Source organism: Pongo abelii, chromosome 2 (assembly GCF_028885655.2).
Source record: "Pongo abelii isolate AG06213 chromosome 2, NHGRI_mPonAbe1-v2.0_pri, whole genome shotgun sequence".
NCBI classification, from domain to species: domain Eukaryota; kingdom Metazoa; phylum Chordata; class Mammalia; order Primates; family Hominidae; genus Pongo; species Pongo abelii.
The window spans coordinates 29,618,620-29,633,917 of record NC_085928.1 but is presented as its reverse complement, the minus strand read 5'-3'; the positions used below and the strand labels follow the sequence as shown (position 1 = coordinate 29,633,917).

The window sequence follows — 15,298 nt, the reverse complement described above, 5'->3', positions numbered from 1 at the left end:
GTTTATGTCCCCCCTCATTCAGTGTTGAAATCCTAACCCCCAATGTGATAGTATTAGGAGGTTGGGCCTTTGGGAGATAAATTAGGTCATGAAGGTAGAGCCTTCATGAGCGGGATTGTAAAAGGCCAGAGAGCTCTCTCACCCTCTTTTACCATGTGAGGATACAACCAGAAGTTAGAAGTCTGCAGCCCAGAAGAGCACCCTTATCAGAACCAACTTTGCAGACACATTGATCTCAGACTTCTAGCCTCCAGAAATGTGAGAAATAAATTTCTGTTGTTTCTATAGTACTTTACTATAGCAGCCCCAATGACTAAGACAGTCATTTCAAAAGCCACAAAGAATGGCTGGTTATTGCTGCTGATCTAGCAGATGTACTCAGAACAACAATTGTTAAAATTCTGATTCCAAGGAACTCCTATCACAAAATGTCCTGCCGTGTTCTTTGAAAGTGTTTTCTTCAGTGTTTTTAAGGGTTGAAGTGACCATAGCATCTTACGTCTCGACTTTGAGGAGTTCTTTGGAATTCTTTTGGTAAAATTTAGCAGAAATGATAACTAGCAGTGTCAGAGTCTGCTTGTTAACAGACCCATGATCTTCTGGAGTACATTTAATTCAGTGTTGAGTTAGGAAATCCAGGTTTTCAAAATAGCTATCAAAATTTTAACCAAGTTGCATGTTCAAGGTGGTGGTATTGCAGCATTGTTTGTAATAGCAATTTTTTTTTTTAAAGTCAAACCTAGAGACAGCTGAAGTTTTTAATCAATGGTCTGGTAAAATGATGCATGCATACATTGGCATATCATGCAGTTTAAAGACTAAAGTAGATGTATATGTGCTGGTGTGAAAAATGCAAGGTGCTGAACAGTGTGCACACATTATGTTGTCTTTTGTGTCATGCGATATATTTGAAAAATAATTTTTTATTCCATTTCTTAAATCTCATTAACATTCCTTTCAATACAATAACATTTCTCCTTCACAATAGGGAATTAGAAGAAAAGTTAATTAATTTTGCTGCAAACCTAAACAGTTAAATGATGATGATTATGATTATGAAAATGGTGATGATAGGAACACTTATATAGTGCTTACTACGTGCCAGGTACTGTTCTATTATGTCTTTTAAGCATTTAATCTTTACAACCATATGAAGGAGGTACTGTTGTACCTCCTATGGATCCCTATGTTTTAGATAAGGAATACCCTTACAGTAGTTTAAGTGCACTGTAATCACTCTGTAAGGGTATGCTTTGACACATACACTGCTTTGACACACACTAGATAGCTGTGTGATTTTATGTGAAATTAATAAACATTCTCTGTGCTTCAGCTTCCTTATCTAAGGAAGAAATTCAAATAATTTTGACATTAATGGAAATCTAGATACTTTATGTCATTTTGCTTTCTTGCAGACATAAGTTTGTTTGTGTCTGTACCTGTTGTATAATATCAGGATGGTCTTATTTTCCTTCCCCAGAACAATCTCTAGGTCCACTTAATTAAGCTTCTTAATCTTAACTCATTCATTTAGCTGAATGTTTTTCAATGGAGAGTAATTTTATGTCCCGAGGGATATTTGGCAATATCTGGAGATATTGTTGATTGCCACAATGGGGCTGAGGTGTGTGGATGTGTGGGTGTGGGTGTGTGTTGGTGGGGAGCTGCCTTTGGCATCTGGTGGACAGAGGCTAGGGATGCTGTGAAACATCTTAAAAATGCATAGGACAACTTCCCTTAACAGGATTATCCAGGCTGGAATGTCAGTAGTTCCAAAATTGAGAGACCCTGATTTACTGAGCATAGGAAAAGTTCTTAAAAACTGAATTCCTTTCCTGAAAAAAGACAAAATATATTACTTTGTTTTAAGCTAGTAGCGTGGAGAAAAGTATGAGCTTTATTTTTATTGTCTTCCACAATGATACTCACTTTTTCCTCCTGGCACTGTATAATCTGTAAGTGCTAGAGTTGACAAGGGAGGGAAATTCACGGGACATCCACCCACACTTTGAAATGTAAACTTGTTGGCATATTAGAGTCTCTATCTTGGCCAGGTATTTTTGAAATCAACCCAGTAGTGCTATAGATAGTTGTTTTTGGATAAACATAGAGATTGACCCTTCTGGTGTTAAAGCTTGAAACTTGTATTTATTTGAGTTTCTTCCTCAGGAAACAACCTTCAGGCCTCTCAAAAAAAGTATCCAAGAACTGAAAATTACCAGATCACTTCACCAGATGCCTCCTTGCCCATCCCTAGTTACTGTTTTTTTGCACATTATTACATTTCTTCCTTGCTATATAAACCCCTAGTTTTAGTCAGTCAGGGAGGTAGATTGGAGATTGAGCTTCATCTCCCCAGCTGTAGCACCCAATTAAAGCCTTCTTCCTAGGCAAAACTTGTTTCAGTGATTAGCTTTCCGGGCGGCCAGCAGTAGGACTTAGACTGAACCCTTGGTATTTTCGTAACATTTTAGTCAAGATGAACATTTGAGTGGATTTTTATAAAAATGTGCCTATATACAGTTTAGGAAGGTGATAGTAACACAAGTTAAATGTTTAAGTGGATTATTAAAAAATTATGCATAAGAGCTGTGCCTGCTTTGATGTGAATAAACACAGCTTTAAAAATGGAAACAAAATACCTTTACAACCAAAAAAAATTGTTAAAATTTCAGTAAGTAAGAGGGAAAGTAGGAACTGAGAGTTCAGGTAGAAGGAACAGTAAGAAAGGCATGTTACTGTTTATTAAGATATGGATGGTATTACCTTATTTTTCAACCAGTAAAACACAGCCTACAGATAAGATCATCTTGGTTAGCGGATAAAGGTGTGCTGTAAATTGACATTGAACTTTAGCTTGCCCTCAGATCAACCAACAAGGACCTAAATAGATTCCTGGAGAAGAGCAGTCTCTTAATCCCAGGAAGTCAGAGTAAATTTAGTTTACTGCCGACAGGGAAAGTCTATTGAAATGAATACGCTAGGGGAAACTAGATTTACCCTTTTTTTTTTTTTTTTTTCCTTCATGTTAACCCTTTCTTAAAAGGTTTCCTCCAGCTTCTTCTAGAATGGTAAAAACCTTTGGATTATTTTAGCAGCTCAGTGGTGACATTTCAGGCTGGCTGCTTCCTTTTGGTTGCTAGGCACTTCGCCTTTCTCGCAGCAGAGGCTGTAAAGTGCTACTGCTGTTGCTATTGCCGGTAGTGTTTGCCACACATACCTGTTTAGCTCCTGGGAAATGATGAGATTGATGATTCTTTCTCCTGGAAAACCTTTCATCACAGAGATTCATCTCAGGTTGTATTTTGAGCAAGCTGAAAAAGCCCTAGCCTTTCTTAACTCTGTTAATTCGGGATTCAAGTATATTTTTGATTTGTTGATTAATTTTCCACACATTTCTTTTTCAAGCTGAACACTGAACAGCTTAGCAGAGGCCTTCTGTCCTCTCTTATCTCATCACCAGAGGATTTTCCTCCCTTCTTTTCATCCTTGCTGTGATCTGTGCAAACAGCTACTGGCCAAAGAAGAGCTTAGCAGAGGGGGAGGTCTCCAAGTCTGAGCTTTGATAAATTCTGGAAATGAGGGGATTGTTGTCTGGAAAAGGCGTACATTTGTATTCTCTAGCTATGAAATAATGCCTTAACTGTTGTTACTTTTTATTAAAATAACAGGGAGAATTATAGAAACCATAAAAGTAGTTTGATCACAGTTCTAAAATCCTCACAGTTATGTCTTTTTCTATACAGCTTTATTAAAGAGATGAAGCAGATCTGATCTAGTGTGAAGAATGAAGGTTTATTCAACCTCTCTGCTTCGTTATTAGCTGAGTTTGTATCTTTCATCAGTATTTGAACAGAGAATACAAATTAAAATATGACTTTGCTTACTGAATTTTTGAAATGAGTAAAACTATGAAATAACAATTATCTAGGAAAACTATTCATTCTATGTAGGCAAGATGTAATATAGCAATAAAGTGTTTTTGTTGGGGATGAGCAAGAAATTAAGAGATATTAGAAGAAAGCTCTTTTAAATGAAATTTAGAAGGAAATCTCTCTCTCTGTGTATATATGTGTAATTTTGTGTTTTAAGATACCGGTAGCAAATTGTTGCAGAATTATTCCTGTCTCTTAATACTTTCTGTGTTACTTAGAGTTGGTGTGAGTCAGATGTAGAATATTGGTATGTGGTATCATAATTAGGAATACTTGTTTTACAGACGATTTCCACAGGACTTCTTTTAGCCCTTATACCAGGGCTGAGTTGCCCCCTCCCTTGATCTAAGCTTACTGAAAAGATACACAGACCTCAGGGTTTATTAGATGGGTTCAGGTTCTGCATTTACTTCTTCCTGTCTGTGGTAAATTGCTTTTTTTGGTGGGGGAGGGACAGGATATCACTAAAACAATGTTTCTTTGAGTAAACACAATCTGAATTCTTAATAAGTGACTTACAGTTGATCTTGTGGAATATATTTTATTGATTTGGGAATTACCCTATGCTGAATTACCTTTTAGTAATGGGCCTAGCTAGAAAGGCTGTACCAATCTAATTTATGGAATTGTATTAAATATGCTGTTACAGAAATGGCTACCCAATTACTGAGATAAATAAGCAGTTCAGAGACAACAAATGAGAAACTTCATCCAGTCTTGTGCTTGGCAGCAAGGCAGCCTATGTCCATTTTATTTATGCAGTTGCTGCCACTTTCTTTTCTATTTCTTCTATTTCTTCTTTTGCCCCAGAGCATATAACAATAGTTTTACATATGATTTAACACTTTCCAGGCTTAGGGTAGGATCAGAAAAGGAAGCCAGCCTAGCACACAGCACTGGAGTCTAGAGGCTTGAACTTTCAGTAAGAAGATTAAATGGGACCTGTTTTTGAAGAGTTGTTCTTGGAATAAATAGCTATGTAAAGAAATATATATACTTATGATACTCTAGTCTCTTTGTTTTCATTTGTGTTGCCTCAGTGTTATTTTTCTTACAGGAAATATCCACAACATCCATTGATATTTGAACCACAGATTGTGCAAGTGTTCTTTACATCCTGTGTCTCCTATTTTATGGAGATGTAGAATCATGATTTGGGGGAAAAGTAGCTACATGTTATTTGTAGACTAAAAGAAAACAAAACAGTGCTGTCAAGATTGTGTTAAACAGGAATTCATACATACCTCATGGGAAATAAATTAAACCTTTTGGGAAGCCATTGAACAATGAAATATTTGTGTCTTTTGATCTATTAATTTTACTTTTGAGAATGTATTGTAAAGAAATAGTCATAAATATGGAAAAAAGCTGTATGGATAATTGAGTTTATCATGGAACTACTTATAATAGAAAAAAATGAGAAATTAAATGACAAACTATAAGGAAGTGGCCAAGGAAATCCCAATCAACCAGCTATTGTATAGCCATTAAGAATGTTTACTAGGAGGATAAAATAACATGAAAGGTTCTTCTGATATAACATTCAGTGGTGAAAAATGTGGGGTAGAACATGTTTTATTTAATATGATTACAAATTGGTAAAATATACCTATGCTTGGTAAAAAATAAGCATATTAAAGGATGGGTAGTGATTATATTTGGGTGGCGAAACTATGATTCATTTTCTTCTTTTAGAGCAGTTTCAGATTTTCTTCAGATAATCATATTCTGTTTTCATAGTGGGGAGAAAGAGTGTAACTTTCCTACCTTCATAAAAATATTATTTTCCTTACAGCACTAAAGGGCAGTATTTAAAGTCAGTTTGCAAGCAGTGGAATAAGATTTTTGTAAAGAAACCTTGTGCAGCATGGATTCTCTACCAGATGAATTTTTTGTGAGGTAAGGCAACAGTCCCCAACCTTTTTGGCACCAGGGACTGGTTTCGTGGAAAACAATTTTTCCACGGATGGTGGGGGTGCGGGGAATGGTTTTGGGGTGAAACTGTTCCACTTCAGATCATCAGGCATTAGATTCTCACAAGGAGTGGGCAACTTAGATCCTTCACATGGGCAGTTCACAATAGAGTTTGCACTCCTATGAGAATCTAATGCTGCTGCTGATCTGACAGAAGGTGGAGCTCAGATGATAATGCTTGCCCACTGCTCACTTCCTGCTTGCTGTGCAGCCCAGTTCTTAACAGGCCATGTACCTGTACTTGTCTGTGGCCTGGGGGCTGGGGACCCCAGAGGTAAAGGATAGGTTGACAAAAACCAGCTGCATTTGTTGTATTCCAAAAGACATAATGTTTGTTTTTTCCACGTAACCTTGGGAAGCTAGTATGAACGGGAAACCCTTATGCTTCAAGACGTTTCAGCAAGTTTGGTTAGTGGGTGATGTAGACTGGGTGAAATCTAATTTTACAAAAGTTCACTAGGGATTACATCCTCACTGAAGAGCTAAGAATTGAAAAATGTGCCATACCTTATTGTTCAGTCATTCTCACCAAACTGTTTTATGATTTAACAAGTGCTTACGTAGACTTACTATGTCAGCATTGTTTTTAGTGTTTTTACATTATGTTTTACTCATAAACCTCATAACAACTATATGAAGTGAATGCTGTTATTATCCCTATTTTCTAAAGGGTAATTTAAGCATGATGCAGAAGACCCTACTGAGTGGTTCAGTGGGCCAAGGCCAAATGACATTCTCTTTTCTCCAAGCAGGGCAAGTTCAGCCCACCTCTGCCTCATATAATACTAAACAGGGTAGTATTGGAGATCTCCCTCCAGGCTTGAACTATCTCGTATAATAAGCAGTGTGACCTATTAATTTATTTTGCAAAAGCGTTTACTGATTCCTTGGTGCTTAGGGAATAAAGACTAAGACAATATTTGTGTACCTAGAGATAGCTTATAATATAGTGGGAAGATATATAAAAAGTAATTATATCTTTAGGCAAACTGCATAACTATTAGAGATTCTGTGGTTGTCTATAGGAAGAAAAAATAATTATTCCACAAAGTAACATTTGAACTGATTTTTAAAGAATAAGAAGCATTGTGATGGGTTTACAAGCAAGGGAGGATAAAAGGTCATTTGGCTGAGCTGAGGAAATAGCAAGAAAAAATACTTAAAAATTTTTGGGGTGTATTTTGACTATGTTGCTAAGAGGTTTTGGCTTTATTTGTACAGAGGAGGAGGTGAGGGTAAGTTGGAGTTACACATCAAAATTTGTAATGGAGCCTATAGAAAATAGAGCAGCCCACGTGACACTTTTGATTCAGAAGACATGAAATAGGTTTTGGGCATCTGGATGTTTCAGAAGCTTCACAGTTGATTTTAATATGCATCTGGGATTGAGAAGTATTGGGTTAAAGATGGAATGATCATGAAATGGAGTTTGCTGGTAGAGTATACACTTGAGAACATTTTATACTCTTTCTCAAACCTTGAAAGACTTCAGAATACTGCTGCAGTATTTTTCATTCCTTGATAACATAAAGATATAACTTGTGTTTTGCTTTATTTTTTGTAGGGCAAGTGGGGCTTGGAAGTGGAGGAAAAGACAGTTAGGTTTCTTTTTACTGTGGTACCTTAAAGAGCACTGAGAATCATACTGTGAAATGTTTGCATGTGTATATCATCTTTTGTAGAAACTTTCACTATAAGTTTGAAAATGGATAATACCATTTTATTTATCTGTCCCAATTTACCCCAACAAAATCAATTAGCATATAGTAGATGATAAATGGTTGTCTGTCAAATGAATGCATAAATGTAAAGTCAAATAAGAGAATATTTATAAAGTACAATTCTGAATAAATCAGTCAATATAAATTTCTCACCACAGTGTTATCTCTGCTAGTGTCCAGAATTAACATAGAATAAATCGTATATGACCCTATATTATGGTGCCTTTATTATGGTTCCTATACAATGGTTCTGTATGCAGGCAAAAGCAATATTACAAATAAAATTTTCAGTTCAGTATATAATACTGCAGTATGTTCACATTTTGAGCTAAGGTTAAAAGCAAAACCTGTCAAGTGATCCCTTATTACCCAAATAGTTTCTAAATATGATATTTTTCCTCAGTTAAAAATATTTTGGAAAACTGGACAATTGTAAGTTTAGGAACCCCAAACATATATAAAATGATCTATTTAAGATAGTTCTCTCCCTAACCTGTAATAGCTTCATAAACACACAAAACATCAATCTTTTTAAGACCTTTTTTCCCTTTACCTTGGAACAGTGCTATAAGGTTTTTTCCCCATTATTTTGGTCTACTGCATATCTATTAAGGATGCAGTGTTTTTCATAATTGGCTTGCTGTTTTCTTTACCACCGTCCAGTAAGGGCATGGCCAATTTGTCTTCTTTAACATGAGTCTCTAAAGAGATATGGCACCTACCACCATTACCAGTCTTTGATACACTTTGGTTACACTTTCAGACAATAATTCAGTTGTTAGATTCTTTACTACTACAATTTGTGTTCTTTGTGAGAAGATGCTCTTAATATACTTTATTTTCATTTAAAATAGGCATCCTGCTGTGGAGGATCAGAGGAAGGAAGAAACTGAGAATAAGCTAGAAAAATCATCTGGTCAACTGGTAAGAGAAAGTTTAATTTTCATTAACTTTTAGTTAATTGATAATAACTAATTATATATGCAAATGCAGTAATACATCTAGCCAGTTTAATTACGTGTTAAAATTTTTTGAGTGAGTCTACTTTCCTGCCTTCATAAGTAAAATGGTCACAGTTAAATCTTGCTTTGATGATTGATACTGTATCTCAAGGTTGTCATTCTAAATACCATTCCTCACCATAACTAAAAATTAGTAAAAAAATTGAATGGAATCATCCAGAAATAGCCCAACAATCAATTTTAAGAAATCCCTCATTTGTTTTTTTGAAGGGAAAATTAAAGCAAAACAAAACCTATATACATATAAAGAAAACACACATACACACATAAAGAATTTTATTTAGTAAGAAGTTTGAGTCATTTCTGAAGTTAAACTTGCTCTTTATTTTTATTATCCTTATGGTTGGAACTTCTAGGTCTAAATGAAAGAGAATAACTCTGAATTATACATACAAGGCTTTTATTACCAGTGATATGCTTTTATGGTAGTTAAAACTAGTTGTATGAACGTCATATGTTCATATATTTTGTGAAAGACTGATGAAGAGATATTTGTTTGTTAGGTTCTCATTAGTATAATTTTACCTTCCACATAGTTTTATATAATGATTGATGTCCACTTGTTAATAAGTGTATTAGTCTGTTCTCATACTGCTATAAAGAACTACCTGAGACTGGGTAATTTATAAAGAAAAGAGGTTTAATTGAATCACAGTTTCTTAGGCTGGACAGGAGGTGGCATGGCTGGGTAGTCCTCAAGAAACTTACAGTCATGGGGGAAGGCAAAGGGGAAGCAAGCACGCCTTCACATGGCAGCAGGAGAGAAAGAGACCAAAGGGGAAGGTGCCACACACTTTTAAACAACCAGATCTTGTGGGAACTCTTATCATGCGACAGCACTAGGGAGATGATGCTAAACCATTAGAAACCACCCCCATGATCCAATCACCTCCTACCAGGTCCCTCCTCTAACACTAGGAATTAAAATTCAGCATGAGACTGGGGTAGGAACATGTTTGCAGGAACATGGGTAGGAAAGTTTGCAGAGGTTATCCTGTAACTTAGGAGGGGAAAATATATAAACATAAAATAAGCACGGTATTCACCTGCATGAGGTTATCACTGTAAAAAATGCTGCAGAGGAAGTACGCTATATGCACATGTATGTAGGGTTGTACAGTTGAGCAAAGGCAAGAACCAGGGGACTAGATCCAGAAAAGACATTTCTAGATACAGAATCAGGAATACAAAAAGCAAGGAAGGTGGACACTTTGACCTGAATTTGTTTAGATATTTAATCAATTTTGCCAAAATGGATTAAGCATCAAATATTTTGACAACTAACTTAAGTTAAAAGTGTGGACCAGGCATGGTGGCTCATGCCTGTAATCCCAGCACTTTGGGAGGCTAATGTGGGCGGATTGATTGCTTAAGCTCAAGAGTTTGAGACCAGCCTTTACAATATGGCAAAACATTGTCTCTGCTAAAAATACCAAAATTAGCCGGGTGTGGTGGTGCATGCCTGTATTTCCAGCTACTTGAGGGGCTAAGGTGGGAGAATCACTTGTGCTTGGGAGGTCAAGGCTGCAGTGAGCTGTGTTCATGCCACTGCACTCCAGCCTGGGTGACAAAGCAAGACCCTATAGGCATGACGCTTACAATATTTCCTGTTGAAAAATTTTTATTCATGCTATAATCTTGCCCGTGTATAAATTTGTTAATTAGTATCAGATGATTCTACAGGTACTTTTGAGTAGAATTGACCTTTAGTTTGAATTATATGCACTACTGATATTGGTCATTCTTTATAAGGGGTTTTTCTAGTTACTTTGTAGAATTTTGTTTTAACTTTTTGAAAAGTTTCAAACCTATAGAAAGATTGCAAGATAGTAAAATGAATAGTAGTACAATGAACATCCTTCATAGAGAGTTAGTAAACTGTTAACATTTTTCTACATAAATAATCTTATGAAATGCTATAAAATCTAAGGTATATTTGTTGAATATAGATGGGGATGGAGGAATCTTAATTTAGTACTCAAACCCATTTTTTACAATGATAACCTCCTACAGGTGAATACTGAATACCATGGTTATTTTATGTTTACATATTTTCCTCTCCTAAGTTACTGGATAATCTCTGCAAACTCTTTTCCTTGTGGCAATTACCTAGGGGAGAGAAGGGCAAAACACCATAGTTGAGATTAGACAGATAGTCCTGCAATGGACTTTATTGGTTTCTACATACTTTCCTGTGTAGCTCCAGGTCTGTTAGAGAACTGGAAGTGAGTTAGCCCATACAAGGGCATTTCAGCATCTTAAGCTCTATGGGGCTTCTGCAATAAGAAGTTCTTATTTTCAGAGATCAACAGCAATATAATCATATTCCTAGAATTTCCACAGAGTATAAGAACTCTGGTTTCTTGTTAAGATTTGAAGGAAGGCCATCATCCATCTGTTCTAGGCCATTTATCCATCTCTGTTGTCCACTAGTTCTTCACAACTAATGTTAGTAGATATTCCAGCAGGACTTGATTGTGTAGTTATCAATTAACAATTACTAATGCCTTATTAATTCTGTAAGAATAAATTCCTGAAGATTATTACTATTTATACAGCTCTGACTGAATTGAGATGTTGAGTCATTCTACTTTACTACTTTGTTTACAATTTGAACTATTACAACTATTCATTTTCAAGTTGCTGTGTGTTTAATAGCTGAAGCATCAGTCATATAATGTAAAAAGCACATTTAGATATAATTTTCATGTTACAGAGAATAATATATGTAATATTTTAAGTTCCTAGAGAGCAGAGAACATATTATTCTTCCTTAGATTTTTTGTAGTTCTGTCATAGAAGCTAGGAGAACAAGGGAAAATGAGCTTTATTCCTTTTTTAATGCTTTGGCTGATCTTAGAATTAGAGTGAATGAGAATATGCATAATTGTGTAAATTTTTAATCAATAATGTCTTCTAGGACAAACAGGAAAATGACATACCTACTGATCTTGTCCCTGTTAACCTACTATTAGAAGTGAAGAAGTTATTAAATGCAATTAATACTCTACCAAAAGGTGTGGTTCCTCACATTAAGAAGTTCTTACAAGAAGATTTTTCCTTCCAAACTATGCAGGTAACATCATAAGTTGTTATTTGGGGCAGAAGTGCAGCTGTCTGTATATGACTTTTTAAATTAAAATTCTTTTTAAACCACACAGTATAGCCAAGGTCTTGAAAAAAATCTCCATCTTACTTCTTGTAAAGGGCTTTGTTGTCAACCTTGACTGTAGACTTTTAAAAAATTGAACAAATAGAGTCATTTGATGCTAGCCTTTTAAGAATAATGGTAGGAATGTGGGTTGGTAGCTTGTAAGCTTTGACTACAAGGTCTAGTGTTTATTCCAGTCCTACTAATAACCTGTAACATGCCACTCTGGGACAGGGGACTGCTTTTGTTCTCCTGAGTCATAAAATATTAACACATTTGGCCGGGCACAGTGGCTTACGTCTCTAATCCCAGCACTTTGGGAGACTGAGGTGAGTGGGTCACTGAGGTCAGGAGTTTGAGACCAGCCTGGCCAACATGGTGAAACTTGGTCTCTACTAAAAATACAAAAAGTAGCTGGGCATGGTGGCACATGCCTGTGGTCCCAGCTACTTGGGAGGCTGAGGCAGGAGAATTGCTTGAACTCAGGAGTTGGAGGTACAGTGAGCTGAGATCATGCCACTGCACTCCTGCCTGGGAGACAGAACAAGACTCTGTCTCAAAAAAAAAAAAAAAAAAAAAGTTAACACATTTGTCAAAAATGCATTTTTAAAAATAATATCCAAATTTTTGGAATTATTTGTATAATAAATATTCTGGAAGCTATATTGTAGATTTCCGTCTTGAAAGTAGTTTTTCTGTATAGTTTATGGTAACTTTCAGCATAAGAAGGATACCACTTCTTAAATTAATAGAGTTTTCTGAAGTTAAAGAAAATTATATACTCTTTTCTTTGTGGCAATTAACTAGAGAAGAGAAGGGTAAAGCACCATAGTTGTCTTGAGAAGGCTACATTTGTCTTTCTATGAAAGAATATATGGTTATTTCCATGAAACACATTAATACTATTATAATTAAAAATTCCAACAAACTGAAGATATTCATAAGACTTTATGCACAATTATAACCTTAACTGAGATAATTTACGGCAGTATAAGTGAATTCTGGCTAGAAATTGATAGATTAATGCCACCATTTCCCTCTTATCTTTTGGAAATCACTTAGAAACAACAAGACAGGAATCAGTGGCCTTCAGATATGCAAAAAATAGCAACTAGAAGGTAAAAATAGAAGAATAGTACAGTCATCTTTTGGTATCTGTGGGAGGTTAATTCCAGGACACCCCCAGTACAAAAATCCAAGGATGCCCAAGTCTCTTATGTAAAATGACATAGTATTTGCATACAACCTGTACACATTCTCCCATATGCGTTACATCATCTCTAGATTACATCGAGGTATTACATATCTAATACAATGTAAATGCTATGTAAATAGTTGTTACACTGTATTGTCTTTTCAATTTTTTTAAATTATTGTATTCTTGCTATTTCTTTCTTTATTTATCAAATATTTTCAATCCATGGTGGGTTGAATCCATGGAGGCAAAAACCTGTGGATATGGAGGGCGAACTGTACTTATTTATAATGATAACAAAAGTAAAATACTGAGTAAAATACTTAAGAAATGTACAAGATAAACTAGTATTTCTTTAAGCTTGTTCTAAACCACTTACATGAGAATATCTGACCCCTGTACCAGTTCTAAAGAATCAAAATCTCTGGGGATAGGTCTTTGAATTTGCATTTTAGTAAGTACCCAAGCACTGATTGTACTCACATTAAATTTAGAAATCAATACTCCATATTAAAACAATAAGTAAAACTTTCTAAAACTCTATTAAGGGTAAGAAATGAGGACCTGAATGGAATAGTACATGCAGGAAGACACAGTATGTTAAAACAGTCAATTTTCTACAAATTAAAATCCACAAATATCGTATGATTCCACTAAAATAATGGGATTTTTTTGGTTAGTGTCGCTAAATGCTAAGTCTAAAGTTCACATGGGAAATAAGAGGAAAAATAGCCAAGAAAATTATTTAAGAAAAGTGTAAAGGAGTAGGGCTGGGAATTTGCCCACTAAAACATTAAAAGTTGTTATGAAGCTCTAATAACTAAAAGATTGTTACTTGTTCTTTATACCTCAGACATATCTAGAAAGTAGAAGATAAGTTCCAGAAGTAGGACCAAATATATACAGAATCTTTATGAATGATAAGATGATAAAAATAGATAATACTAAAGGAAAAAGACAAATCAATCCCAGTGGGATATTTTAACATACTTCTTTTAATAACTGATATAACATGGACACAGAATTAGTAGACCTATAGCAGACTTGCTCTAATTGAGACACACATGTATAAACACTGCATCCAACAGTGGCAGATTATGCATTCTTTTTAAGTGCACACAGAACATTTACAAAAATTGACCATACACTAGGTCACAAAGCAAGCCCCATCAGATTTCAAAGTATCAAAATATACAGAGTATGTTCTCTAACTACTATTCAGTTAATCTAGAAATCAAGAAAAGAGATAATCTAGAAAACCGTATGTTCGTAAGGTAGGATATATACCTCTAATCTAGGTAACCAATTGGTCAAAGAAGAAATCACAATAGAAGTTAGATACATTTTTGAACTGAATAAAAATATATATCAAATCTTGTGTTATTAGATAAAGCTGTGCTTCAAGGAGAATTTATAGCTTGAGATGTACATATTAGAAAAAGAAGCAAGGTTGAGTATCAGTTATTTAAGCATGACATTCAAGAAGTTAATGGAAGAACAGCAAATTAAAAGCACTTGAAAAGGAAGTAATAAGGATAGTTAAAACTAATGAAATCTATTTAAAACATAAAATAGAAAGGATCAATAAATCCAAAACTTGCTTTTTTTGGAAAGACCAACAAATTGACAAATGCGTAATAAGTGTGTCCAAAAACAAAAGCAAAAATATCCAAAATCATGAATGAACATGAAAACATAAATACAAATACTGTAGTCATTGAAGATAATAGAGATAATTCTGCTACTTGGAGTAGCTACCTGGTTTGTCTCATAGCAACCTTCCTCTGTGAAGAACTTGAAAAACTGGACAAATTTTTTTCTAGTAATTCTTATTTTTGCTTTTCTAGTAAATTATTTAATTCAACCTGGGATAGAAATGATTCCAACCTTTACTTAGTTCTTTGAGGAAGGTTCAGTTTCTCTACCTTTTGTAGCAGATTCTGTCAGTGCCCCACCATACCAATTGGATCCTACCTATATTTTCAGTATGCTCTGGACAATTCTAGTTTTCCATATCTATATCTCTATGCCTCAGGGCCTTTTTTTCTAGAACAGGAGAAAGCTACTTCTCATGGCAGTTCAGAAGACCCAAGGAATTAATATTCCCCCATCACCCCAGAAAGCACTCAATCAGTAGGTCTTGGGAGTTATTATATGAATATCCAAGTTGCCTCTTCCCTTGAGTTGGTTAATACTGAGGTTTGTATTTTTGAGTTTTCCAAAATTTCCCAGTTGTAATAACCGCAGTGGCCCACCATGGGTAACTAGCATAATAACACATCCTTTAATTAAAGCCTACT

The 15,298-nt window shown here is 35.2% G+C and overlaps 1 protein-coding gene across 11 annotated transcripts in view; it reads left to right on the top strand.

The window, feature by feature from the left end:
• The window catches only part of DZIP3 (DAZ interacting zinc finger protein 3), a 102,820-nt gene that overhangs the window by 10,218 nt on the left and 77,304 nt on the right, over positions 1-15,298 (top strand). For 9 of the 11 annotated variants that reach the window (XR_008523609.2, XM_054551556.2, XM_024244594.3 and 6 more), the window contains exons 2-4: positions 5,731-5,834; positions 8,485-8,554; positions 11,573-11,728. Coding sequence is in view for 10 of the 11 variants with exons in the window: in XM_054551556.2 (XP_054407531.2) it covers positions 5,803-5,834; positions 8,485-8,554; positions 11,573-11,728 (258 nt within the window). In the remaining variant the exon portion in view is untranslated. The remainder of the gene's footprint in view (positions 1-5,730; positions 5,835-8,484; positions 8,555-11,572; positions 11,729-15,298) is intronic. The other 2 variants (XM_063721795.1, XM_063721796.1) reach the window with 1 other exon arrangement.